General features: G+C 53.1%; 8 protein-coding genes across 8 annotated transcripts; 5 read left to right on the forward strand and 3 right to left on the reverse strand.

The window, feature by feature from the left end:
* Positions 1-208: 208 nt before the first annotated feature.
* Positions 209-2,684, reverse strand: CTAM01_03458 (uncharacterized protein; the record flags this gene model as incomplete). Its single annotated transcript, XM_060519493.1, has 2 exons — positions 209-1,977; positions 2,489-2,684. 2 exons carry the CDS (start codon positions 2,682-2,684, stop codon positions 209-211), a joined length of 1,965 nt encoding a protein of 654 aa, XP_060385699.1.
* A 2,417-nt stretch (positions 2,685-5,101) lies between these two features.
* CTAM01_03459 (uncharacterized protein) lies at positions 5,102-6,476 on the reverse strand (the record flags this gene model as incomplete). Its single annotated transcript, XM_060519494.1, has 3 exons — positions 5,102-5,341; positions 5,394-5,515; positions 5,582-6,476. The coding sequence occupies 3 exons, from the start codon at positions 6,474-6,476 to the stop codon at positions 5,102-5,104; spliced, it is 1,257 nt and encodes a 418-aa protein (XP_060385700.1).
* A 1,860-nt stretch (positions 6,477-8,336) lies between these two features.
* CTAM01_03460 (uncharacterized protein) lies at positions 8,337-9,600 on the forward strand (the record flags this gene model as incomplete). Its single annotated transcript, XM_060519495.1, has 2 exons — positions 8,337-8,624; positions 8,692-9,600. 2 exons carry the CDS (start codon positions 8,337-8,339, stop codon positions 9,598-9,600), a joined length of 1,197 nt encoding a protein of 398 aa, XP_060385701.1.
* Positions 9,601-10,138: 538 nt separating this feature from the next.
* Positions 10,139-14,490, reverse strand: CTAM01_03461 (chromo domain-containing protein; the record flags this gene model as incomplete). Its single annotated transcript, XM_060519496.1, has 2 exons — positions 10,139-14,226; positions 14,286-14,490. The coding sequence occupies 2 exons, from the start codon at positions 14,488-14,490 to the stop codon at positions 10,139-10,141; spliced, it is 4,293 nt and encodes a 1,430-aa protein (XP_060385702.1).
* Positions 14,491-16,698: 2,208 nt separating this feature from the next.
* Positions 16,699-17,703, forward strand: CTAM01_03462 (Ras family protein; the record flags this gene model as incomplete). Its single annotated transcript, XM_060519497.1, has 5 exons — positions 16,699-16,719; positions 16,841-16,853; positions 16,943-17,332; positions 17,399-17,479; positions 17,570-17,703. 5 exons carry the CDS (start codon positions 16,699-16,701, stop codon positions 17,701-17,703), a joined length of 639 nt encoding a protein of 212 aa, XP_060385703.1.
* Positions 17,704-18,960: 1,257 nt separating this feature from the next.
* On the forward strand, positions 18,961-20,129 carry CTAM01_03463 (brix domain-containing protein; the record flags this gene model as incomplete). The annotated part of the gene is made up of 5 exons (XM_060519498.1): positions 18,961-19,085; positions 19,149-19,209; positions 19,278-19,394; positions 19,457-19,715; positions 19,780-20,129. 5 exons carry the CDS (start codon positions 18,961-18,963, stop codon positions 20,127-20,129), a joined length of 912 nt encoding a protein of 303 aa, XP_060385704.1.
* A 1,309-nt stretch (positions 20,130-21,438) lies between these two features.
* On the forward strand, positions 21,439-22,774 carry CTAM01_03464 (F-box domain-containing protein; the record flags this gene model as incomplete). Its single annotated transcript, XM_060519499.1, has 2 exons — positions 21,439-22,251; positions 22,334-22,774. 2 exons carry the CDS (start codon positions 21,439-21,441, stop codon positions 22,772-22,774), a joined length of 1,254 nt encoding a protein of 417 aa, XP_060385705.1.
* A 1,433-nt stretch (positions 22,775-24,207) lies between these two features.
* CTAM01_03465 (histone deacetylase) lies at positions 24,208-26,496 on the forward strand (the record flags this gene model as incomplete). The annotated part of the gene is made up of 2 exons (XM_060519500.1): positions 24,208-26,116; positions 26,177-26,496. 2 exons carry the CDS (start codon positions 24,208-24,210, stop codon positions 26,494-26,496), a joined length of 2,229 nt encoding a protein of 742 aa, XP_060385706.1.
* Between the last annotated feature and the right edge of the window lie 866 nt (positions 26,497-27,362).

Here is a 27,362-nt window from a genome sequence, read left to right on the forward strand (position 1 = left end):
CCAACTACTGAAATGTATGGGTATCTGTCGCAAGAACAACTTTCCCGTCCCATGCAGTCATGAACTCATGGAACCTCCATATTCAAGCCCCTTTTGTGCCTTCGAGATGCCTATTACCCAAAGGAAAATGTCATCCATATTGAATCTCCTTTCATCATAATCATCATCCTTCGTAAAGAAGCCTGCATAATGACAATGCCTTAACCCTTTATGCGCCGCTGTTACCCCCATTGGCAGAGCCAGTGGAGGCAGTATGGTGATGCCCAAGACCCAGCACTCTTTGAAGGCTCTTCCTAATACCCTTTCCGGTGCCGTCGTCCTGGCCCTCAGGTGCCTTCTCGCCTCTGCCCAAAAAGCCGAAGCTCATCCTACGAGTAGGATTCGGGCCCTGCCCGTCCGTCACTGACTTCTTGCGCCGTCGTACAGCCACAATGCCGGGCTCCGCGGCTGAGGGCTTCGGTGGCCACTCGCCATCCCGCTTCCATCCGACCACGCACGCCCGAATCATGTCTGACAAGTTGACGGGACATGATGGTGTCAGCGCGTGGACTATGACCTTCTCGTATAGGGAAATGTATACGGAGGGAGTTATAGATGCGCGCATTGGGTTACCCGGAGGGAGCAGTGGCGCTGGAACAGGAATGAGTGTCTCGACGGGGTATGTCGTTGACGCAGGAGATGCCGTCGACTTTTGAGACTCCTTAGACTTTATCGCGGTGAGTTCCTTGGACGGGTCCTTGGAGAGCTCAGAGCCGTCTGAGACAGCGGCTGAAGCTTCGTTGCTCACCCGCTGTTGCAGGGAATGCGCAGGCGACGCTGGTGAGGCGGGAGCGGGTTGAGGATGGGAGAATGATGTGCGGAAGAAGAGGCGGCGTGGGGATAGAGGTGAGAACGTCTGCGTAGGAGAAACGGGCTTTGTACGAACGCGCACCGTTCTTGCGCCTGTCCAGGCATTGCGCCTTGCCTCAAAGCAAGCCAACCCTTCATTCCATTCCATCTCCTCGCGCAGGGCTCGCCGTCTCCGCGCACGCTTGTCTGCTATAGACGCCTTGACTGTCGCGCCGATTGCATCGGGGCTGTCGAAACGGAATGGAGAGAGAGACAGGGGAGGATCTTCGTCGGACAGGTCAGATACCCATTCTAGGCGAGGTTTGAAACGCGCCGCGTCTTCTGAGACGGTGCTGTAGACAGACTCAGCGTCGCTATCTTCCTCTTCTTCGTCGTCGTCGTCTTCTTCGCTGTCTGTTGTGTGGATGGCTTCATCGTTCGAATTCGCCGTAGTTTCGACCTTTGGCTCAGAAGTTTCCTGTTGCGGTTGCTCGGCGGCGTCTTGTTCGGGTGTTGCACTAACATCGGGTGTAGCATCGCCGTTCTGAGGTGGGGGTACGACTGGTGGCCAGACGAATTCCCAATCATTGCGAATCTTGGCGGTCAAGTACTTCTTGACAGCTGCCTTTTGCTTTTCTTTGTCCTTGCTTAGTAAATCAGGATCGTAATCGGGCAAGTCCAAGGCCAGAGGCTGCTGTGACATGGACAGACGGAACTTGGCTAGCGGTGAGCGTGGAGACTTGTACATGTCTGAGAAGAGCATCTTGGAGTTCGATGAGGAAGAAGGATATGGGTTTGGCTTTGACGAGGGGTTGGCCGACGGCGCAGCTGACGGGGAAGGAGAAGCAGGAGGCATGAGAGGCGAGTCGAGGGACGAGGAACCGGGCGCCGTGTGCTTTATATGAAGGGCAAGTGAAGCTCCGGGCAGGGTTGCCGCGGGCGTAGTAGTAGCAGTAGCAGCTAATGCTGGCGGCGTAGCAGCAGCAGCCGCAGCCGTCTCCGTCGCAGTCGCGTGCGGGGTGGGCTGGTGGTGCGGGTGAGGGTGATGGAGCTGGGGTGCGCCGACGTCTGGATCTGGGACCGGGACTAGGACTGGGACTGGGGTGGTGGTCGCGGCCACGGGTGGCCTGATGTTGGTTTCCAAGGGGGCTGGACTGTTAGTTATATCAATCCTGTCATGTATATGGCCTGCACGCTGTTTTGGTGTTGTGCAACACGACACTCATAAGTCATGCAACATGCACCGCATCCAGGGTGCCGTGAACAAAATGAAAACGGGGCAAAGGAAGAAGGAGGAGGAGGAGGGTCGTGTTGGAGTAGCGTGTGCCACTCTTTGGCATCATGTATGAATAGGTAGGTATTGGGGTCAAGTGTCGGCGGGCAAGCCAAGATGGTCCAGACCCTTGCTCTGTCTACCACCTATTCCATTTCTGTCTGTATTGGGGCAATTCGGGGGGAGGCACATGGGAATAGATATAAAAAAAGGTGGAGGATGGGCAAGTGAAGAAAGGGCCAGGCTACACCAAGCAATCGGACTTGATGCCTGTACTGTGTAGTGCGCGTACCCAGTAGCGCGCGCGGGTGAAAGAGAAGGTCAAGGAGAGGAGGCAGAAGGTGCCAGGACCATCTCGGTTTAGCGTCCTGTGTCTCATTCACTCACCTTGATCCGACGAAGGAGGAGCGGTGACCCCTTCGCCACGGAGAGCAGAAGCAGTAGCAGCTGCAGTAGCAGTAGTAGAATCAGACGCAGACGCAGACGCAGACGCAGATGCAGACGTAAAATGGTGGTGATCTTGTTGGCTGGGCATGGATGTAGCAGTGGATGGCGCCTCGGCGTGCGAAGAAGGTAACGCCATGATATGTGAAAGAAGGGGATCAACCAGCCCAAGTATTCGCACTCCTACTACACGTGTACGAGACGAGGGGGCGTTCCAGGGTCCAACAAGGCATGAAGTTCGTTCGGGCAAGCAAAAAAAAGTCAGAAAAGAAGCGAAAGGCAATTCTGACTCTATTTCTTGCGTCTTACGCTAAGGTAGTTGGGAAAGCACATCCGCCAGGGCCAATTTTTCCCTCCTTCCCAAAGGTTAAGAAAAGGTGGGCAGGGATCCATCATACAGTACGGAGTACATCCACCAAGCAGCATCAGGGAACCAAAGTCCAATGTCACCACTTTAGTTGCACTTGCCCTCGCGTCTGAGTTTGTGCCTGTCAGCGAGTGCCACCTCTATTGAAGATAGGCGTACGGATACCTTCCACGGTATTATCCAATATCGCGAAAAGTCACCCTGAGCTGGCCAGTTTGGCAAGGTGCTTGCCGGCCTGCCTGCCTGGCAATGACGGTACAACATACCTTACGAACTCACTCTGAAGATTGGTTAACCTTGCGCTTTCGATGCTAAGGACCTGGAAAGTGGGGAGACGATGGACAGGACCTTTGGTGTGATTGCCCACGCGACATGGCTCTGCAAAAGTTTGCCCTCCTAGAGTGACATCGCCATCGGCATCGGATCCGAGCTCACCTCTCACCTCACAGAAAGAGGATGATGCCACTTGGAAAACCTCGTCGGTCAGCTGTTCTAGCCTGGCAAACCTGCCCTGGCTTTTTTGCCCCGTCGGTATCGCGTTCTTTTCACTACCTAGCACCTCTACCAACACAGTAGAATCCGAGAAAGAGGGTCCTCCAACTGGAAGCCGTCTCCAAGCTAGGACACTGTCATTGGCTTGGCATGACAAGCCAAAAGGACGGGAGGGTCCTCTACCTACTCCCCCCCAGCAACTTCTGGCGAGCTGCAGCGTGCCCGTGAGTTTGCTTGATTGCTCGATATCTCACGGAGCTTGCCTGCGGCTTGCTGACTTGTCAATCTCCTTGAGTTTGCCAAGCTGGTTCGCTGCTTGATTCTCGCTCATGTCCACCGACTAGTAAGCTCGACCGGTGTTGTAGCCTGTCATATTGTAGGTAGGTCTCAATCAACCCCCCCGTCCCGGCTTCTTGCAGGTGCAGATCTGGGGTGTGGTTGGTTTCCTGGGCCACGAAAGAAACATGAACACCCCAGACGCGGAGAGCTGCAGTCAACCACCACCACCACCACCACCTCGTCAGTCAGCCAGCATTGGACCCGGTACCAAAGCAATTTACCGAGGTAGGTACTACTGTAGGCTGTACGGTATACCAGTCACCAAGAGGGATGTAAGCTTGCTGACTGGAAGAAACATAGTTCAACTCCAACCGAGAGAGTGAACACCCCCGGCCGGTGAATCATGACGTTGAATATTTCTAATCCATCAGAATCATTTCAACGGCAGCGTTCGACGGTTGAAATCACAAACCCCATATTTTTTCTTCCCCCAGATCCGCTTCAACGTGCGCGCCCCTTTTTCTTTCGGACATCGCGCCACTCGCACATATCGGCAATGAGGCTCGGGGGAAGACTATACAAGCAAGCGACGCACTCCGTCTTTCGGACCAAGTAGAGAGGAAGTCAAGCTACGGATACCTAAGGTACTCAAGCTTTATCCAAGATCGCTACCTTACTTGGCTTCTATCTGCCTAGCTGACTCGGCGCTTGAAAACACCCTCGTGGGCAACACTCAACGCTCGCCCAAACCTTGGTCCAGAAACTTCGCTACAGATGTATCCATCGCTACTCCGTACCTTTGCGGAGAAGTAGCTGCCAATTGCTTGAATCCTTTCAGGCAAAGGTCTGAGGCGGGGGAGAGACACCACATGACTGACGCCTTCTCGCTCTGTGCAAGGATCTCCCACCAATCTGATTATATAAGCCAGCGACTGCTCCACGGGGATGCTCCGTAGCGTGGTAAGGATCGTCGCTTGTCGCATCACCCCACAGCCGAACCGCTCATGTGTCGAGCGCTGGATTGACGACAGACCGGACGGCCAGCTCCGAAGCTTAGGGGTCTTGTGTATTCCGTCATTTGCAATCAGTGAGCTGATATCTTCACAAACTTCCCCATGTCGCATGCTTTTGGAAATAAGGCTGAAGCAATGGAGTGCGGGTCATGTACTCTGTATGCCCTTGAAAGTAAAAAGTCTAGATCCGTTACTTTGTTTTAGGCTACTCCCGATTATGTGTACTGTGAAATGATGCCAATTTTCGCCTAGCGCCGCTCCCTCTCCCCCAAACGACACCCTTTGACAGTGGAGGTAAGCTCCCATCTGCATTCCAGGTGTCTCGTAACTCGAATACAGCTTGTGATATCCCTCGAAGAATAACAGCCAAGCCTCAAGAAAGGGGTTTAACGCATCCATGTCTTTCTATGCGACTTCCTCAACCATCTTGCCAGATTTCAGACCTGGAGGTCCAAACACCTTGCCAGTCGGTCCTCCGATAATCTCCTCAGGAACAGCAACGATGCTGCCCTTCTTGGAGTTGACCCAGCGGACAAAGGCGACATCCGGCTTCGATGAGCCGCCGCCGGGCGTGTCCTCGCCATTGGCTCCCTTGCCCTTGGTCTTGGGCGCCTGTTTCTTCAAAAGCTTGTTGATGGTTTCCATCTATTGTTTGGCAGTTAGCATGCGCCTGCAAATGGCCCAGTCATCCGCAAACAATGATAATACTTGCCTTGACTTCTTCGTTGCGCTTGTCAGACAGGTTGCGTCGTCGACGTGCCATTTCTGCCCTTCTCATAGATAATTCTTCAGCAGTGAAGACCTTCTTTGCTTGGACCTCTGTGGTAATTCCATGTCAGTGTTCTGCTTTTCGTCAGGATGCCTCGCAAAACAGCACATTCTTACCGTCTGAGAGTTTCATATACTGCTGAGGCTCGTCCTCGAAGCGAGCCCGCTGTCTCCTCGTCATCTTGGTCAAATCGGGTGTGCCCTCACGACTGCCCAGATCGCTGTCGAGCTCGCCTTCGGCATCCACTCCCACAGTCTCGTCTGCGACTTCAATCTCCTCTTCCTCCTCGCCCTCGGCGTCTTCTTCCTCGCCTTCGGCATCTTCCTCTTCGCCTTCGGCATCCTCTTCTTCGTCTTCCTCGTCATCGTCGTCCTCATCATCGTCGTCGCCGGCGCCTCCAACATCGATGCTCATGTTCATCGTGTTCTCAGGGTCACTGACTTCAATCTCGCTGAGCTCCTCCTCGTCATCGTCATCGTCCTCAATCACCCTCGCCGCTGCTGGTCGTCGAGGAGTAACCTTTCCAGCCTTGGGCAAGGAGATCTTGATGGTGGGGGCCGCAGGGGTGTCCATGTCGATGTCGCCATCGGCATCTTCCTCCTCGCCCTCGGCGTCGACTTCCATGTCGTCGTCATCGCCATCTGCGTCAGGCTCCTCCATTTCCTCGTCTTCGTCTTCCTCCTCCTCGTCGCTGTCGGATTCTACAACGTAGCTCTTCTTTGGGCCACGGTTGCGTCTGCCGGCAACGACCTCGCTGTTGACCGAAATGCTGTTTCCCGTCGAGTTCCGCCCCCTGCTGGTGGCCTCGCGAAGCTTGTTCGCGGGTACCTTGACAGTGAGGTTCAGGTGCTCACTTCCTGGTGACGAGGGCGGGCCGCGGGACACGCCCGAGGTCCGGCCATCTGAGCGGCGAGCACGGGTAGACATGCTGCTTGTTCGCTCGCTATCGGCCCAGTCAGTAATTTGTTCTTGCGCCTTCTTGGCCGCCGAGCGGCGCGGTCGCGAAGCCATGTCTGGAAATATGCGTATATGCGAAGGCTGATCTGTCTCGTGGGTTGTCTTGGCAGAAGAATAATGACGCGCGAAGGGGGTTTACGCCACGTATGAGCGGTTTATGTACGGAATGAAGATGGGATATCTCGGGGTGAAAAGGTTTAGGGTGGTTTCGGGATGATGGTGGGGGAGTTTTTATCCAAGATTGGACGCGGGAGGTTGAATTAAGGTAAGCTCGGGGGGCCGGTCCAGACAAGGAAGGGGAAGGGGAAAGGCGAGGTGGCACTGCTGCTAGGGAATCTGATCCCTTGATACGGGAGATGAGGTAAGGCAGTCAATGTAGTTGGCCGAGATGCAACTTTAGCCCAGGTAGGTTTCAACGCCTCCTTTTCTTAATGAATCGCACACGCACGCGCGGGGCGCCTTTTTCGGTTTCTTCTTAAACCACCCGGGGACTCTCGAGTCTCGACACGGCCACTTTCCCAACAAGAACTATGTCGTGGAACCAAATCGGATTCGAGGAGTGTGCACAACCCCGGCCGATAGAGTCTCTCTTTCTTCTCGAGATGTTGGTTTGCGTATTGATGTCGTTGCCGCTTGCCTCACTTGACTTGGCACAGCAATCCGGCGATGTTGATATAGTGATTTGAAGGAGGAGAGACAAGTACGAGATGAAGTTTGATGGAGGTGGAGCGTGGAGATGTGACGGAGTGACAAGGAAAAAGCTAAACGGAAGAGGTCGCATCTGCGATGGGATTTTGAGCTTACCGATTGATTGATACCTTACGGAGGATAGACGACGCTTAGCCGCAGCAAGCAAGATGGGCGCGCGCAAACAGGCGGACGGCAAGTGGGATGGATAATCGCCTTTTTGGTGGCCTATCGCCCTCACAACTGGATACCAGGCACAGAACAACCTTGCTGGGACGGTTTTGGTGGCTGTGGCCAAGCCAAGCCGCAGAAGGCAGAAAAAAAGCGAACCCCCTGGAAAATGGGAACTGAGACTTTTGGGATCGATTGGATCTTGTCGCCTCCTGCGCGCGTGCTGCAGCTGTCGCTTCTTCTCTTTTCTTTGCTCTCCTGCGTTTCTCTCGTGTGACGCTTGGTTTCTCAACCCCTGGCGCGTGAGCTTTCGTTCCTGTCCCCCTTTACTTAGCGAGTCCACTCCCCAATTGTCTCCTGCTCATCTGGTACACAGCGACATGAGCAATTGGCCCGGTGCGAGCTTACCTTAATCCCTGGTTGCGCGGCGAGGTATGTCGGTGAAGGATGGCCCAGTTGAAGAGACGGTTGGAGATCGTCGGTGACCACGCGGCAGAGCGAATCGGATGATCCCGATTGAGAGGCTTTATTGGCTTGAAACAGGAGTAAACTCGGTACAGATTACACCTTGAGGGTGGTTTTCGAGGCGGGCGAGAGATGGATAACGATTGCTATAGTTGAGACGGATTCTCAATGAGCATTGCTTGTGCTGGTCCGGTTCCTACTCACCTTGAGTTCAGCCTTTCACTAGAGCACTGAAGTCCGCTGAAGCGCGCCGGATGTCGAAAACGGAAGCCCCGTTTTGGGGGTGGTCACCATGGGCACCGTGCATTGAGCCCAGCACCGTGTAGAACTGAAGGGCCTCTAGGTCAGCGAATGGCCGTTACGTGCTGGAACAGTGACCCCCGTAAAGAACGTCCAGCCTCTTCCGTTTCCCGCTTCCCCAGCCGAGGCATGTGGTCATAGGTGCCGAACCGCCGACCCCATCAACAACCCGCCCTCCGGACCAGCGCCCGGCTCATTCGCGATTCGACATTGCGCCAATCTCGACAGCTCTCACAGACACAACGTTCCAAACTTTCTACTGCAACAGGGCGCAATCTCTTTTCACTAACCATGAGCGACTCCGACGACAGCGGTAGCACGCCCGGCATCCCGTCATGGCAGCGCGGCCAAAAGAAAGAACCCGAACTCGAGCCGGAGACCACCATCTCACAAGATGCGAAGCAGGACGATGTCTCCTCCCGCGAAGACAGCCTCGAAGTCGCCCGCAAGTTCCTGCAGGATGATGAGATCAAGGACGCGCCGAGAGAAGCAAAGGAGTCGTTCCTTAAGACCAAAGGCATCTCGCCAGAGGATATAGAGCAGTTGTTGGGTAGCTCGGCATCTGAGCCGGCGCAAGACGTATGCTTCCCAGCTTCGCTTTTGCCTCGTTTCGCGGATTTCTCATGACTGACAACACGAATTGCAGACCACTCAAACAGAACAGTTACCGCCAAGCTCAAGTCAAGTAACAACAGCGTCACCAGCACCAGCACACACAACACCATCACAGACACCTTCACCCTCACCCTCACCCTCACCATCACCACCGCAAAACGAAATCTCCTTCCCCCGCCAAACAGACCAACCTCCCGTGATAACCTACCCCGAATTCCTCACGAAACCGACCCGCCCCCCGCCGCTCGTCACCGCAAACGGCATCCTCAACACCCTCTACGCCTTCGCCGGCATCTCCACCCTCCTCTACGGCACGAGCAAGTACCTCGTCCAGCCCATGGTCGAGAACCTCACCGAAGCCCGCTACGACCTCCACGAGACAACCTCCCAGAACCTCGCAAAGATAATCGAGAACCTCGAGGGCACCGTCTCCGAAATCCCCGCTCCCAAGAAGTCTGCCGCGGCAGGAGCAGCAGATGGCGCAAGCAAGGACGCAGCAGACGACGACGCGAGCAGCGCCGACGACCCGACCGAAATGTTCCACCGCGACATCGGCACGCAGACCTCGATCCCTTCCACGCCCTCCCTGACAACGTGGGGGGAGAACAAGGGCAGCAACAGCGACAAGGACAAGTCCGCGACGGACAGACAGGCCGACAAGCTGACGTGGTTCAAGAACCAGGCCGCCTGGCTCAAGACCACGGTCGTCGCCGACGCCGACGACGTGGCGGACCTCAAGTCCAAGATGGACGTGCTCAAGGACGACCTCGTGCAGCTGGCGTACCCGAGCCCGTCCGACTACGCCGGGAGCAGCTACTCGCTGTACGGCGGCCCGCGCAAGAACGAGCCCGAGGACGAGATCAAGAAGGCGCGAGATAATATTCGGAGGGTCAAGGGGGTGTTGCTCAGCACGAGGAACTTCCCTGCTTCCGCGAGGTGATTTATCCTTGCCTTGGTGGATAAATGTACCTTTTCGTCAAAGATGCGTTTGGGACACTGGACCGGGGCGGGATTGGTTATTTATGAGGATACGGAAATCTGTATCATATCAGTGAAAGGCTAATAATGGAACTGAGCGACTTTATCTACTATTGCTGGACACCGCGCTGGAAATTGGTCAATATGGCGGGCGGTGTATGCTGTCAGCACGCTTATACCTGAAGGAAGCGAAAACAGCTTCACATGCCTACTTCGCTCGCAGCATACATATAGTGACCAAGTCAATTTGTCATCTTCAAAAAGGGGTTGTGATTTTTTCAGTCCCCTATCTCATCCATGCCATACGCTTTCTTGATATCTAACGTATCCATCCCGTATCATGCCTGCTAGAATGCAATAATCACATACAGTCCCTCAGGTCCGGAGTTGCTTTGCCTCTGGTATCTGGTCATGATACCCCGAAATGCGACCCCTCTGATTCGCCATCGTACGGCTGAAACCGCCCGCACGAGACTACTCCTTTTCTTCCGATTTTCTTTTCACTTTTTGCCGCTCTCTTGCGACTCGGCCTTGCTCTTCTCAGTTGGCAACCTGAGGACTTCAAATACCCGCTGCCAAGTAGCAACGTTGAGGTGCTCGAAATGCCGGTTCTCGGCAACCTGCTGCTGGTACCACTCGGTGGTCGGTCTGAACGTGTAAGGCCATGCGGGACGAGGATTCTGTCTGTCGATATTCATCACCCAGGTGTAGAACAAATTCTCACATCTGCTCTGTCCTGTCGGATTCATGGCTCTGGGCGGGTAAAAGATGATCTTGCTCTCGCCGCCCTGATTTCGATGACCGCCAATCATATCAATATCCATTGAAGAGTCTGTGGCATGAAGCCCGTGCCCAATGGGCGCGTCGCCGGGACAAATCTTGCGGAAACCCCTGCGCAGTAATAAAGTATCAACCGCTGGAAGATATTGCTTGCAGTCCGACATCATCACGTCCAAGTTATGGAACGTGACGTCGACTGGCAAGGTATACTCCGAAGGCTCTGTTTCGAACCCACCATACCAGACCTCTAGCAGAGGAAGGCCCCGATGTTTGTCTTCAGATCGCTCCCGTACCATCTGTATAAGGTGCTGCTGTGCCTGCAAGAGTTGAGACTCGTAGACCTCGTTCGCTGTGGAACATCGATCCTTGGCCGCGGTGTCCCAAATAAAAAGCTCGGTTCCTTTCCAAGCCGCATAAGGCTCACGAACCCGCCAAATCGCAAGCCAGGGATGACGCGGTGGTGGTTTGCTTGGATGATCATCTTCAGGAGTGTAAAAAACCGCGAAGTAGGTATTGAATGTCGGCGGCAGATGATAGGGTGCTGAAGGTTGCTTGAAACGCTCCTGGTAGGATGAGAAGAACGGCCAGGGCCACTCCATCCACTTGTCGAAAGTTGAAAAGTCGCGATGGAAGTCTCCATAAGAGTCAGCTGTATTAGCAATGTCTTCGTAATAGGAGACAGCAAAGCCAAAGAGCTTCCCAAATGGACACAATTTAGGACGTTCGTTGCGAGTAGCGATTGCCTTCAACTTGCTCAGGAAGTGGTGGCCAGACAAGCCTCCAAGAAGCTTGCTACCTCCACTTTGTGGTCCAAGATTATTGTCGGAACCTGACATGTTCTGATGCGGGCCAGGAACATCGGGATTTGGTTCGGCTCCTCGATCGCGCCCAACCCCAGGCGGATATATGGGAATGTCGCCGTCATTGATCAGATGGCTATTGTCGGAAGTGCCATCTGTTCCTAGAACGTGGAACTTGCGGAACTGGTCGAAACGAGTTTGGGACCAACAGCCGAACCAATTCACCAAGCTTTGCTCGTCGTTGGCATCAATAGATCCATCAGCAAAGACAATGGCCTCGACCTGCTCATCCGGCACAATGCTTGTGTCTATGGCCGATTGGAGGCCTTCCACTATCGCCCATGTCTCGAATCGAGCTGTGCAATCTTCTTTGCTCAATCCTGCAATTCGTGCTATATCCTCGCGCTTCGACGTTGACCACTGGCGTGTTAGGTCACCATCTGCCATCAAGTCGTCTCGGCGGGCGGATCGCTCATGCGCAAGATCCCGCAAATACTCCCGTAAGCTCGCCGCCGCCACGATCTTTTGGTTATTACTAGGCTTCTGATAGGTCCTATTGTACCACTGAAAGAGTTGGAAGGCACGGCGTGGTTCAGAGACCAGAAAACTTGGCGTAACTAAAATTGCGTTACCGTGGGGGAAAAATCTCGTCAACTCGAATGTGCCCAGCTTTGGCATCTCGTTGTGCATAGACCGAATAGATGGGTACGCGGGAGACAGCTGGAGTGACTCCCCAATGCACCAAAAGACGTAAGTTGCACTGCTCTTATGCAAAAGCAGCTTGAGCAAACCAGGGAACTGTCGGAGCGAATCGGCGGCTGCCTCGTGAACAATGATTACTCCTTGCGTAACAATCTTCGGGTTGGTAAAGGCGGCCCAGTCGCCACCCGTTTTAGTTGAGAATATCCTACATTCGGGATTCTCTGAGCGAAGCCACTCGCTCATAGCCTCGAGTAACAGCACCCTAGATGGAGGAAACGCCAGGTAGAAATTGTGGCGTACATTTCGAATGCCGGGGGGCAGAATCATATGATAGTCGAGGCGTAAGAGATCGCGGAAGATGGCAATTCGCGAAGCTATCTTTGAAGCGTTGATCTGTCTGATTGGTAAAGGCTTCTTAACAGCCGGCTGGGGCTTGAAGATGACATATTTCAGATAGACGTTTGCCGGGCTGTTGGCTTCGACTTCAGGCATTGTTTGCTTCCAATCTTCACACCCAGCTGGGTAAATGACAATGAGAAAGTCTTCATAGAAGCACGCAACCCCAAACGCCCCTGATCGGAGCCGTTCTGCTGCTCTCTCCACAGCAACTTGATCGTTGTTTGACTTGGGCCTGACGCTTCCATTTGCGAGTACCCTTTCAATAACAATTGCCCTTTGAGAGGCAAAAGTTCTGGCTGTGAAATTTCTGGCGAAATGCAGCAGTTTCTCGTCAACAAATTGAGAATGCCAAGCGTCAGAGTCGGCTCTAACATTATCAAATGTCATTTCAATGTCCTTGCTTCCCGGAGGACCTAAAACGACAGTTTTGTCATGGTTTTGGCCTGTGCTTCTCGACTTGTAGTCTGTTATTGATAACTTGCGAAGGATAGAATGAGGCTTAGCAGGCGGTTGAGTAGACTGTGACGGATCTGAAGGCATCGGGGGCGACTTGAGTCTTTTTGGCCGAGCAGTCGGGTAGTCCACGTCCATCTCTTCTGGCTCATCGGCAAGCGGAACGTCTGCAAACTGAACGGACTTCCTTTTCTTGGTCGTTGGCTGAATAGTCTGGGGCTGACCGAGATTTTGAGGGTGTGACACCCCCGCCCTCTCCGACGCTGTCATACTGGACTCACTGGCTGACCTCGTCGAGAGATCATCGACTGAACGCTTCAGTACAGACCGAGGGATGCTAGCGGTGGTATTGGTGCTCGGATTGATGTTTGTACCGGTAGTGGTTCCAGGAGGCGGCCCGCGGCTGATGCTGAATAGCTTCGTTGGGACTGCCGCGGGAGCCATGTCCGCTTTCTCACGACCTTGTAACTCAGCTTTTCTCTTGAGTCGGTGATTTGAGAAAAGACGAGCATCCTTGTTAGGATCGGCCACGTTCTGTACGAGTTGACGGCGCTGCTTTGATTGCTTGCCGGCCGCGAAGACATTGATGCCCGTTCCGGTGTTCTGTGATCTAACCATTGTCCTAGAGCTCACAGCAGTCTTTTTGGCCCTGTGAGTGGTCTGCGCAGTTGCTGTCGCGCTATTCGGCAACCGGCTGGTTGTCGCATTGTTGACCACCCTGCCCGGCAGAGGCTTCTTCTTTGCTGTTCCTTGATATTCAGTCGCCGCTGCCAGCGCCGAAGGTGGCTGTGAGCGTGGCTGAGGGCTAGAGCTGGATTGTGCCTTTCTTGTTGGTGATTTTGGTTTCTCTGTCGCTGAAGCCCGTTTCCGAAGGATTGGTTCCTTTGCGACCTCCTGCTTAGGGGCGATCTTGGAGGGTTGAGTATCAGAATAAAACGCATCTTCGTTTCGCTCCACAGCCTTTGGAGGGGGGAATACGGCGTTGTAATCATCCTCCCCAACGTCTTCGTCGCTGAGATAATAATCCGCTTTGGTTTCGCCCTCCCATAGCCTAGGCTGGATACCTCGTTTTTTCCGTTCAAGGTTGCGCTGGTGATGCCGCTGGTATTTGTCCTCTTGACGCTTGACCACGCTTTCTTGCCAGGCGACAATGTCGAACGGCTTCTCCTCCCCACAAGCTTGCTTTGCTTGAGTGTCTTTCCATTCCCCAAGTAGCTCATCCGTCACGTTTTCTTCAGGCTCCCATGTGGCCTCTTCAATGGGGTAACCAGTCCACTCTACCAGAAATTCGTCTCTCCCACCTTCGCGACACTGAGCGCGGATACCCTCTACCAGCCATTCCTCATCGGAATCGTGTTCGGACGCGAGGGTGGAGTTGATGGAGATGTTGTCATCGTCAGGTTGCTTATCATCGGCGACGAAAAGCCCGGAAGCATCCATGGCACGCTTATACTCTGGAAAGCATATCCAGAATGCACGCGTGAAGGAATACGCTGTGGTCGTATGTGTGAACTGTTGCCACAGGTTTTCGACGCACCAAAGGTCGATACACTCAGATGACGATGTGACTCTTGATACGCGAGGTAGCAGGCCTCAGTGAATGCAACCGCACGTTGTGTGGGAGCTTGAAGAAGAACCTCTAATACTCGAAGCGCAGAGCTGATCAGGCGAGGACCGAAATTGGTTGATGAGGCAAAGAGGATGGAGCTCTTGTTCATGAACTTTAATGTAGTTATGTGCACTGATCAAAGGTAAGCGATGAGGTTATTCGGGCAAGGTAATGAGGACTAACCGGCGGGACAGAATGCGTCCCTACTCGTCAGGTACCAAAGGGAAATCAATACATTGAAAATTGAGAGGGGCGGGAGATGTGGAATTTTGTACAGAGCAAAACCAGGTATTTATGGGATTGCTGGCGTGAAATTGGGCGCGAAAAGTAACGATTCAATATCGAGGATGCACCGGAGCGGTGGGAGAGCGTTTACATGCAAGTCAGGGCGCCATGGAACAGTGTCCGTGCAGCATTTCAGGGAAGGTTCCACGGCCCACGGTGCCTTCAGTGTTCACAGGTCTGCTACCATGGAAGAAGGTAAGGAAGGTACGGGTACCTTATTCTAATTGGACCTGCCTTTCCAACGATAGCGGAAGGCAGCGGGTAACATCTTGGCGTGCAGAGAGTAGTGTCCTGCAAGCACTCGGATAAGAAGCAACTTTCCACCGACGACCTCTTGAACGTTACTGAACGTACGAGATGGCACATCTACGTAAGGCAGTTACTCAAGGGACCTGATCAGATCCTTTTCAGAGAGTCGGCACTTGTAAAGAAAACTCTCTACGGATACTCTGATCAACTAGGGAGTTGGTTCGGTACGGTAAGTGTGCACACGCAGACAGGAACTTCCTTTGCCTGTGTTGACGATCTAAAGATGATCACCTCAACTGGCAAGGAAATTGTTCAAAACCTAGGTACACCTCACTGAATCTCGATAAATTGTAGAATCTGCCTGTGATTACGGACCTCAGCGGTAAACAAAGCTCAGCTTACCTTATGGAAGGCTCAATCTGGAAGTTTGTGTCATGCATGTGGCGTTGAAGATTGAGTGCTGTTGCTTGGGGGCAGTGCGTGTAAATGGACTACGTCAGCTTCTTTGGTACTTCAGTAGAGATCAAGCTGTGTGTGACACTCAGGGCACATGGCGAGCTGGGTCAGAAGAAGCGACCTGAGCCATGCTGAGGTTGTCCTCTCTGAACACCGCAGCCTGGGCACACGTGATGCTTGAGGTGAAACGCGACACTTCCGGCTACCGACGGCGGGATCCCGTTCTGGATCCTCGCACACTGCAGTCAACTGCAGACCTCTCCATGTCCTGTCAATCTTCGAGGCAAAGAAGGGAGACGCCGATGTGACGAACGTGGTTGGTGCATGCCCGGCGGTGGTGTGGCTCAGCGGGTTCAGCACATCCGGGAACGTGGAGCATATCTCCCCCTTCGACTTTGATGTGCCCGAGCAGGGAATGGGTAGCTATTGAAATCATGGAAGCAAAGGCATTGATCAATCTTTGGTACTTTCCTGGCCAGCGTGTCGTCTATCTATCTGCATTCTTCCCAAAGTACGTCTTTGACCTTTTTGCATACTATGGATGTTCCAGTTACTTGACAACCCCACCAGTTGAATGATCTGGCGGCAGGGAGATGCCGAATTGCTGGTTTCTAAGAACACCACGAATGGCTTTCTGATTCCAACTGTACCTTGAAAAACAAACACCCCCCTTTTCTTTCACAGAAATAAACATATCTATCACTCCTCTTTTTAATATGTTTACCTCTTGCTCGTCTACTCAATAGTGCAAAAAGCACGGTAGTCTCTCATGCGTATCAAACGTTAGCAGAGCTCTGAGGTATATCATTAACTTGCACCACGAGCCAAAGTACCTTGGCTGTCGAGGTACTTCCTGTACCTGGATACTCCCAATCTTCCAGCACCCAGGACCCGACAAGCCCCCTTTGCAGCTGGCTTGCGACGGAATACAACCCCCAGTAGTACCCTTACCTCACTTAGGTACGCCCGACTTCCCCTTTCCCAGTGGCTGTTTGCTCTCTGGGTACCTTACCTAAAGTGCCTACCTCCCTCCAGGCGAAGCGAGTTTCTGTGGCCTAGAACTGCCCGGGTGCCGACACCACCACCTCACCTCAATCTTTGCTGCCTCACCCACCACCCTATGCTGCCTTGACCTGCACTGTCCACCACCTCTCTCAGTCTGGTTCAGTTCCAGACCCTTACACCTTGCCTCGCCTCAACTCAACTGCTTTATCTCTCGGGGCCGCGCACCACCTCCATCGAGCCGCAGTATCCTCGCTTCGCAACACCAACGAACCTACAACTTCCTAGACACCTGTCCATCGCATTTGCAACACAATCCGACATCATGGCCAACGACGAATATGACGTGAGTCCTCCCATCTCCCATCTTCCAGACCCCTTGACCCTACTGCCGCCCCTCTCCCTCTCCCTCTCCAACTGCTCTCCCAAGCCTCCCCCTCCTTGCGCTAACTCGAAGCCTCCGACAGTTCCTCTTCAAAGGTGCGCCAACGACCGATCCGACCTGGCGACGTTATCGCATAGTGGCCACAGGGCTTCTGTGAGGGCCAGCTGACATTTTCATCTTCTAGTGGTGTTGATCGGAGACTCGGGCGTCGGAAAGTCCAACCTTCTCAGTCGATTCACCCGCAATGAGTTCAACCTGGACTCCAAGTCGACAATTGGTGTCGAGTTCGCCACTAGATCCATTCAAGTCGACTCCAAGACGATCAAGGCACAGATTTGGGATACCGCCGGCCAGGAACGCTACCGTGCCATCACTTCGGCCTACTACAGAGGAGCTGTCGGTGCCCTCCTCGTCTACGACATCAGCAAACACCAGACATACGAGAACGTCACCCGGTGGTTGAAGGAACTGCGAGACCATGCCGATGCCAACATCGTCATCATGCTTGTCGGAAACAAGAGCGATTTGCGCCACCTGCGAGCAGTGCCTACAGAGGAGGCAAAGGCTTTCGCCAGTACGTTGCGGTGAAGGCGTCAGGGGGAAGTGCCGTAGACCCTGAGTTCGCTAACCGGTGCTCCAGGCGAGAACCACCTCTCATTCATTGAGACGTCTGCCCTCGATGCCAGCAACGTCGAGCTTGCATTCCAGAACATCTTGACCGGTGCGTCTACTCCCGTATTTTGCAACTCGCATACATAATCAGGGGTATCTGGTGACAGTCAAGTGCTAACGTGATCCGTCTCGCTCGCAGAGATCTACCGCATCGTATCCAGCAAGGCCCTCGACTCGGGCGACGGACCCCAAGCCTCGATCGGAGCCGGCGCCGGCATTTCGCTCAGCACACCTGCGGACAACAGTGCAGAGAAGAGCGGCAAGTGCTGTTAAGCGAATCCCCTTCTGCGAAACTGTTTCACGGCCTTTTGGGAGGGCTGCTACGGTCGATATCATGGCATGTCACACACATGCCCCGGAATCTGTACGCCACTTGGTCAAGGAGGGGCTGCTGCATCGAGGAATGACTAGGAATCCAATGAGTCTTTTTTATGATTTCCGAAGGGACGGAGTATAGTCTCGGCCTTTCTTTTGTTCTCCTTTATACGGCTCAGTGCGGCTTGTCTGGGATTTGACGTCTCTGACGATCGCTCTGACATGCTTACGTAGTTGAATGAATCCATCTTAATGCCTTGAGGGAGCGTCTTCTAGGTGGAATTTGGTGATGTGCGAAGCATCTTGTGGCTGCTCCATCCAACGACCTGTCCTCGCCATATAACATGCACACCGTAGACAAGATACCCCTTAGCGAGGATGTCCGTAATGTGCGATGGTACCTCGAATCAACGGGTCGCATCTTTGGCCGCCTTCAACCTGATCAGGAAGTGTTCGTGAGTTCTGACGTACCCTTTCAGATGCACCAATACAGTAGGTAATTACTACCTCAGGTCTTTTGCCGTCATGACAGGTGTTCCTCTGAGCTCAGAGTGGCTTCTGCCCCTGGCCCAGCTCAATACCTTAGTGGTCAAACCAGCCATGTGTTTACATTGAAGTACCGCATTCCCAAATTTCGGGGTCTTTCTCAAGCCATGTCCTGGCATCACACTGGTCAGGATGTCTCGAAGCGCTCCAGCGAGGTGAAATTGAGGTGGGCATGCAAGCTTGCTGCGATCCACAAAGTTTCTTTCCCCCCAGCCCGCGCTAGGTACTCATAGGTGCTGCGGTGCCCATCCCCTCACGCCTGGCCCTGCCCCTCGAGTCCCCCTCGCTCTTCAGCTGGGTTAGCCCGCGCATGAGTTACTGTCCCCCCCTTCTGTGGCACACTCTGACACGGTCTAGGCGACAGGGCAGCGGAGGGAACGAATGCGCCGGAGTTAGGTACGTACCTCCCTTACTCATTAAAAAGGTTCGAGGTGCACTGGCACCACAGGGAACCTCTTAAGTGGGTGTGTGCCCCGCTACACCGGGTCACCGCCTGGCCGATAAGCTCTCTTATCAGGCGTCCCGTCTGTAGCGGAAAGAAAAAAATTTGGGCTGGTCGCAAACCATCGGCTTCTGTTTCCTGCAGGTGGGCTGCGATATCTTCTTCGCGTCAAACATCAATCTTCGACGTCGCCAACACACCCCACACCACCTTCGTGACTCGATAAGATGGCTTCCGTATACAAGTCATTGTCCAAGAAGGCCGACAAGCCTGAGGCGCCCACCAATGGCGTCAAGAAGGTGCGCCAGAAGAGGCGCGCTCTGGTTCTTTCAAGCAGAGGCGTCACTTACAGGTGAAGCTCCGCCAATAGATCTCCATGTGCCATGGCAGTCACGCTGACCTTTGACCTCGACAGACACCGACACCTGATGACCGATATTCACTCGATGATGCCCCACGGAAAGTTGGACAGCAAGGTCCGTACTATCCCCGCCATTGCTGGCTGTCCTCATCGACAATTCTCGATCCTGACAAACCGCTCTAGTTCGATACCAAGTCAAAACTCCACGTCCTCAACGAACTCGCCGAGCTCAACTCGACACCTCAGATTTGCTACCTGGAGGCCAGGAAGCACCAGGACTTGTACATGTGGTTGGCAAACGTGAGTGTTTCCCACTACGATACTTCATCTCGAGGATGGTGGGCATTACTGACATTGACAAGGCACCGAACGGCCCCAGTGTGCGTCTACACATCCAAAATATCATGACCATGGAGGAGTTGCGATTCCCGGGTAACTGTCTTAAGGGCAGCCGTCCTATACTGTCCTTTGACGCCGCATTCGACACCGAGCCTCATCTTCAAGTCATCAAGAACTTGATGACAATGGTGTTCGGTGTTCCAGAGGGAGCGAGAAAGTCCAAGCCTTTCGTGGACCACGTGATGGGAATTAGCTGGGTTGACGAGAAGATCTGGATCCGCTGTAAGTCCGACTGCTACTTTACCAACCGCATTTGCGTACTCAAGACTGACACTGCGACAATCAGACTTCGAGATCAAGGAGGTTGATGCCGAGACGGAGGAGGAAACTGGAAAGTCAGTCCTCAGAGGAGGCAAGACAGACGTCGCCCTGGTGGAGATTGGTCCGCGGTGGACGGCAACCCCGATTGTCATACTCGAAGGCAGCATGTGTGGAAGCAAGATTTGGGAGAGCCGAAGCTTCGTCTCCCCGAACCAGATTCGTGCGGACCTGAGGAAGAAGAAGTCTACTCGCCACGTCTCGCGGACGGAGCAGGAGGTAGAGCGGGCGGCAAAGAGAGGCGAGCTTGGCCTCAGAAGCAAGGGTGGAAAGAGCGCGGCGAAGGACGAGCTGGATACCAAGGCACTGTTTGCGTAATAATGAGATTCCATGCTGTTCGGGCATATTTGAGTTTATTGACTGGCAAAGGGCCAATTTTTTTCTTCTCTTTTTGCTCAAGAATTTTGAAATGCCGAGGAACTCTGGAGCACAAGAAGAAGACAGAGAAGCATGAGATACGCCAGGTGAAAGATACGGTATATACCTGGCATCATTCATTCATTCAAAGGTGCGAGCAGGCGATGCGAAGCTTTTGATAGCAAAATACGTACTCCCACCGTCGGCTCCAACATCCTCTCAATGATTGGCTAATGCGGCGCAAGCACCCTAGCCACAATCACGAGCGATACGGTACCCCTGACGCCAACTCCCCGGGGAAGGAACCCACTGGAGGTAAGGTAGGGTGACAACTTCCGTCATATTGGACCGGAAACTCGTGGTACCTGTGCGGCTTGACCTCCTGAGCTTGAGCAACATTAGGTCAGCAATCGGGACCTTGGTGCATGTCCTCTGCGTCACCGTCGCGTCTACCCTTTCACTTGACCTCGATTCCCCCTTCGCGTTGAGGTTTCCCTTCCTGCAGCACTGCTTCAGCAACTCAGCACTGCGTTTTGTGTGAGCAAGCATGGCCAACCGGGACATCTGCCAGCCCATTTCGACCAATATCGCGTCTTCTGTGCAAATAATGCCGACCTACATCATCGCCCTTATTGATAGCCCCAACGTCGGGGTTATCAGGAAGTAAACCCATTGATCCGATACCTCACTGGTGATTTCGTTCATCCGTGAGGCCAGACGAGACAAGTCAGTCTCCAAAATACACGCACATTTATTGTGACTGGATCCTTATCCGGTGATAATTTGTTGAAGCGCACGTCAGAGCTTCCCTTCAGCATCAAAGCTAGACCAAGGGCTCTAGCTCATTCTGTCCGTCCTTGATCAGCAGGCAAGCATCAAAAGACGCCAGCGAACTCATTTTCACGAGGTTCACTGAAGGAGCTGCCTGGAAACAACATGCTGCAATACACCAGTGAGTCGCGCGTTTGTCAACACTGTTGTTTTTGGGATGAAGCCTCTAAGAAGTTCATAGATTCGACTCGTACTATCTTTGCTGCCGAAGGCGTTCCGTTGCTTCTCTGACTTGTTCATCTGAATCATCGTCAATTTGAATCACCATCAGACTGAACTACAGTCAGACTGCCCTCTCACCACAAACATCCCCCAGCCCAAAACTTGACTCTGCATTGCTCTATCGGATCAACCTCTTCCTTATACTTGATCAACTTTCAGATCACGATCGCATTCACTACACATAGACCGCTATAGACAACCGTTGATTGCTTTCAAGATGTCTTCAACTTACTCATCACTATTTGTGGGCCAACAGCTGCAATCAGACCTGGCGGATGGCGATCTTGGCAAATTGGACGGCCTCGAAGGGCTTCCCCTTGAGATTATTTTCGATATTTACCATCAACTCGATGTCCGAAGCATATTCTCCCTGGCTCAGGTCAACACTCTTTTCCATGGACTCCTGACAAGAAATAAGGCGGCAATTTTGCTACCAGTCCTTCAGCGAGAGTTTAGCCCCTTGCCCGAGCTTCTCCAAGTCTTCACGGCTTCGGACCAAGACATGAGCCAGTATGGAGATACCTTTCAGCCGCGACGAGTAGTTTTCAGAAGATTTCCGGGCGACATGACGGGCGTCACCTTATCCCGTGGCGGTATCCAGCACAATACAGAGGCTTTGGACGGCGACAAACCACCAAGAACTACTTTGCCGTCACCTCGATCGGTCACGCTTGTTGAACGAGACTTGAGGCCCTTGCTGAAGTATTGCTTGGTGACACGACAATGGGAGGAATTATTCCCTCAACTCCACTGGTTTGCGACACCTGAGGACTGCCGTCAACTTAACGAATTAGAGAAGTTCAAGCTTCGCCGTGCTCTTTATCGTTGGTGGCTCTACGCCTTTTACTTTCACGGTGAACTTCTTCGTCCTCGGAGCAGTCAGCCGGAGCCGTTCGTCAACGATGTCCGAACCAGTCACATGAGACTTCATTCAACTCGCGAACTGATCGAGATGAGAGATCTTTTTTTTTCGATGAAGAATCTTGTGCGGCATTACATCTACCCGAACTTAGAGCAGAACCTAGAACCTGTAAGTGGTATTTGGCATCTTGCAATTCGATATTGCAGGCGCAGTGGTATTAGAATCTAATCAATACTGACATCTATTAAAGGTTGACGAGAGCAGCCCACTCGAGACTATGATCGAGACCAGCATTCGCGAACGCATTGTGGACACGTATGCCAAGCTCGATCCGGAAGACCTGATGTTTTACTTCGAGAACTTGTTCAACTACCCTCGGAAGAGGCTGGTAATGGATGTCAATTTGAAGCACCCCGCATTCTCCCAGGACCAGGAATCGTTTGTAGCAGCGATCCAGTCCGCGACAGACGAGCGGCCGTGGCTTTTCGACATTGCTGATTTGACCAGCATCGGAGGCATCGTTACCTCTGATGACGACTTGGACGAACATCTTGTTCGTGACGGCAGCCACGATGGCTCGATTCCTCCTCCGGGAGCGTTCCGGCGGCCGAGAGGGATCTGGGCGCCACCAGGAGATGATGGTCGAGCTCTCGCCGAGCGAAGTGATTCCTATGGAGGGCAACGTTACTAAGCATACTCAGTTTCCGGGTGGAGGCAATCAGGGCCGGGCCAATGTCCCATGATGGTCTATCTCAATTGAGAGTGAGATAAAAGCTAGTCAGGGTAATGCAGATCCTAATAGGGTCACTGTCAATGACCTCGTATCATCTTCGTCGAGTTGATGTCGCGTCTTTCGCGCATGAGACATAAGTGTTTTGAGCAATGCCGCCTTCTCCCGCCAATCTATACTACCTCGGCAGTGTATTATCATTATTTATCAGTAACACTATCGCAAATTCCACCACTTGCACTGTAGTTCGTCAGTATCTTCAATGCTATGATGGCAAGAAGTGCAGTAACAGACTGAACTTGCCTTATTCGGGAATCTAGCAATGGGTGGATTGCGGACTTGATCTCTTAGCTAGTGCAAGGCTGCGACCTACAGGGGCGTAAGTGTGGCGGGTGCACCCTGCAAGGCGGCGAGCTTGTGGCCAGCTCCCGCCTTGTCAGTGGCCCAAGCCTCTCCCATCCTCACTCACACCCGGCCACTCACTTAATAGCCGTCCTACACGACGGCATTGTCTCCCATCAGCGCAGCGCATTGTCTTTGCGCAGCTGGAACCCTGCTCTTAATATCTCTTTTCTCTCGAAATCTTCTCTTACACCAGATATACCATCATCATCTGCAGGCGCTGCGCCTGTAATCAGACTTGCGACAGACCGGCCTACCTTACTACAGCTGGCGGCGGCCTTATCCGAACTCATTGTTGAGCTCATCTCGGGCAGCAGCCAAAGTTGAACCGTCGTTCTCACAAAGGTCAGTTACTATTTCACAAAGTGCTTTTTTTATGTATGGCAGTCAAGCGACAGTCTGATCAGTCTCGTGTTCCATTATCGAGCGAGCTGGCTGAGATGGCGCATCTTGAGTGTTTCTCTTAATGCCGTTTGCCTTTCATCAAGACCGAGCAACAAAGAAGCTTCATTTGATCTTTCCTAGTTCTCATTTTCATGCCGAGAGGTGTTTTTGATGCTATCACTTATTCAAGAGATGCGCTTACGAAAGAACAAATCACAAAAGATACACTTTGTCTTTCACTTGGCCTGCCTTGCTGTTCCTCAACGTTCGGCACCTAGACGAATCCTGAATATATAACTGACCTGGCATTAGAAAACCGCCTGCTTCTGGGTAACCTGGATCGTTTCTTCCTGCGTGGTTGAAGATCGATCAGCCTTCGGAAACAGGGCAGAGCATTCAGTCAGACCTGCTCATCTTTCTGAGACATAGGACTGCCTTCCGTCCTAGCTCGAACCATCCCGGCTATCAGTACCTTGGATAGTCTCTGTTGGTCAGCCACGGCGATCTCGCTCTGCTGCCCGAAGTATCAGACACTGTCATCGTCCCGTATCACTCACGAAAAGCATCATCCGCGTTTTGGGGCGTGTCGACACAGCCGGTTTCTGACCATGGAAGGCGGCGACCCGGACGTCGTCATGGGCGGGGATGATAAGCCTTCAAATGACACCACGACTACCAATGGAATTCCAGTGCCTGCTGATGGAGTACAAAAAGACGAGAATACCACATCGCCCGACGACGAGGATGAGGAGGACGAAGAGGACTACGAAGAAATTCTAAATGATGACTCGATTCGCAGACGAGGACTACTACCCACGGCATGTTGCTACGATGACCGCATGAAGCTTCACGTCAACGCCGACTTTGGGACTACGCCTCATCACCCGGAAGACCCTCGCCGAATAGAGGAAATTTTCAAAGCATTCAAGAGGAATGGCTTAGTTTTCAATGGCCCGGAAAGCAAAATCACGGAGGTGATGCGTCACAACCCGTCGAAATACATGTGGAGGATTGGCGCTCGAGAAGCAACTAAGGAAGAAATTCTTACCACACACACTCCGCTGCACTATCACTGGGTCGAGAGCCTATCGAAGATGGACTACCCCACGCTACGAGAAACGAGTCGGCAATATGATCAAGGCCGTGCCTCGCTTTACGTGGGCAGTCTGACATTCACGGCAGCCCTTCTCTCCTGCGGCGGCGCCATCGACACCTGCAAGCATGTCGTCGAGGGCAACGTCAAGAATGCCTTTGCTGTCATCAGACCCCCGGGTCATCATGCAGAGTACGACCAACCCCTCGGCTTCTGCTTCTTCAACAACGTGCCCGTCGCCGTCAAGATCTGCCAGCAAGAATATCCAGAGGCCTGCAGAAAGGTACTGATTTTGGACTGGGACGTTCATCACGGCAATGGCATTCAGAATATTTTCTACGACGACCCGAATGTTCTGTACATCTCCCTCCATGTCTACCAAAACGGACAGTTCTACCCTGGCCCGCCAGAGAATGCGGAAATACCGGATGGAGGTCTCGAGCACTGCGGTACAGGGCCTGGACTGGGAAAGAATATCAACATTGGATGGCACGATCAGGGTATGGGGGATGGCGAGTACATCGCCGCCTTCCAAAAGATCATCATGCCTATCGCCAAGGAGTTCAATCCCGACCTGGTTGTCATATCCGCAGGATTCGATGCTGCCGACGGAGACGAGCTCGGTGGATGCTTCGTGAGCCCTGCTTGCTACTCACACATGACCCACATGCTCATGTCCTTGGCAGAAGGCAAGGTCGTCGTGTGTCTGGAGGGTGGCTACAATCTGCAAGCCATCTCAACGTCAGCGGTATCAGTTGCTCGTACGCTGATGGGAGAACCGCCACCGAAGATGAATCTGCCATCTCTGAACAAGGACGCGGCCAGGGTCCTCGCCAAGGTGCAGAGCTACCACGCGCCGTACTGGGAATGCATGAGACCTGGCATTATCCCGATGCCGGATATTCAAGATCTGCATGTTACAAGACTCAACGACCACATCAGGCTCGGCCAAAGGCAAGCACTGTCACAACGCCATCAGATGATTCCTCTTTTCATACAAAGAGATATGCTCTTTAAATCCTACGAGAATCAGGTCCTCGTAACTCCAGATATTCCGTCCGCACGGCGTATTCTCATCATCTTTCATGATCCGCCGGAGGTGTTGGCTCAACCTGATGTGGTTGACCGCCACGTGGAGGCCCATAATGCCTGGGTAGTTGATAGCGTCGAACAGTACATCGATTGGGCTGTTGGCCAAGGCATTGCAGTCATGGATGTCAACGTCCCGAACAAGGTTCTACGAGACGAAGATATGGAACCTTACACCCAGCAGACAGGAGAGATTGAGCTCCTGGGCGAACTTCAGGAGCTGGCGAACTACCTATGGGACAACTACATCCAGCTCTACGAGGAGGCCGACGACATTCTTCTTCTTGGTGTAGGTCGGTCGTATAGTGGAGTTAGGGCGCTTCTGACTGGACGAGGTATGTCTTTTCACCATACAGCAGTAACGTGCTCTTCCCCCGCTAATCATTTCACGGTAGACTGCAAAGCCAAAATTGCTGGAGTCGCCTGCTTCATCAAGGGAATGTTGCGACCCGTCAAGTCTGACGTCGACACCGAGCTTGCACCCTGGTATAAGGATCACTCCCAGATCTACGTCGAGCATGATCACGCGTGCTGGTCTCGTGCAGACACAAAGCACAGAGTAAGTAAGCGCCGCTTCGGCACAGTGATTCGGAGTCCGGAGAACGGTACCCAGAAGATGGCGCAGGCCCATGCCAAGGAGGTCCAGAGTTGGATGCTGGATATGCTCGCGGCTCGGCAGAATGGTGATACTACGGAGGATGACAAGATGGCTTGACATGCGCCGGCTGAGTGAGCCTGCTTCAAAGTTGGGATGAGATACCGGGGGGAGGCGCGTGCAGTGCAGCATATATACAACTGGGTACTGAAGCCTACGCGGTTGGCGTTGAGGACGGAGATATGTTCCAGGTCCGCAGCACGCTGGTTACGGGAGAGCGGAGGAGTTTGAGAGAGAAGAGACACTTTTGGTAGCGAGGAATCTTCGAGCGCGGGATGGGTGTCAGCGACGTACCTTAGGCATTTGGCGAGAGAATTCTGTTGATACACCACCACAATGCCAACCATGTTGCGCCGAAGTCGACTGAGCCACCCTACTGCTCTATACTCTGGGTAGGGGAGTGAGGGAGCATCTGTCACCAAGAGGACGGCGGGGTTCAAGACACGAGTCACGGGCTTCCTCTCCAACAGTGGATCACAGCATTCACACAATAACCCGCCTTGCTAGCTCAATCGGTAGAGCGTGAGACTCTTAATCTCAAGGTTGCGGGTTCGACCCCCGCGTGAGGCTCAAATCCTCACCGCGATTGGCAAAGCCATTCTACGGGTTAATCTTTTGCCCTTTGAACTTCTGATGATATATGTTTTGCACTAGGTTTTGGCACATGTAGGTGAGAGGAAGGTATACAGCAGCAAGTGGCCTGACTTTCCTAATTTTTCAGTATCACAGTGTAAAAGATACTTAGTTAGTGGACCCTTCCTTTGAAATCCTGTTACCGCAATATTTTTCGTGTGGGCGTCTACAATTTTTCCGGCAAATCACTTTAAATCCCAGCCCATCGTCAATTCTCTCGGCTTTGATTGGTCCCAGCCGAAAGGTCAACTTGTGGACCAGCACTGACGTTCGATAGTACGCTCTGGTTGGCT

This window comes from Colletotrichum tamarilloi (genome assembly GCF_030869305.1).
Source record: "Colletotrichum tamarilloi strain Tom-12 chromosome Unknown Scaffold_8.1, whole genome shotgun sequence".
NCBI classification, from domain to species: Eukaryota; Fungi; Ascomycota; class Sordariomycetes; order Glomerellales; family Glomerellaceae; genus Colletotrichum; species Colletotrichum tamarilloi.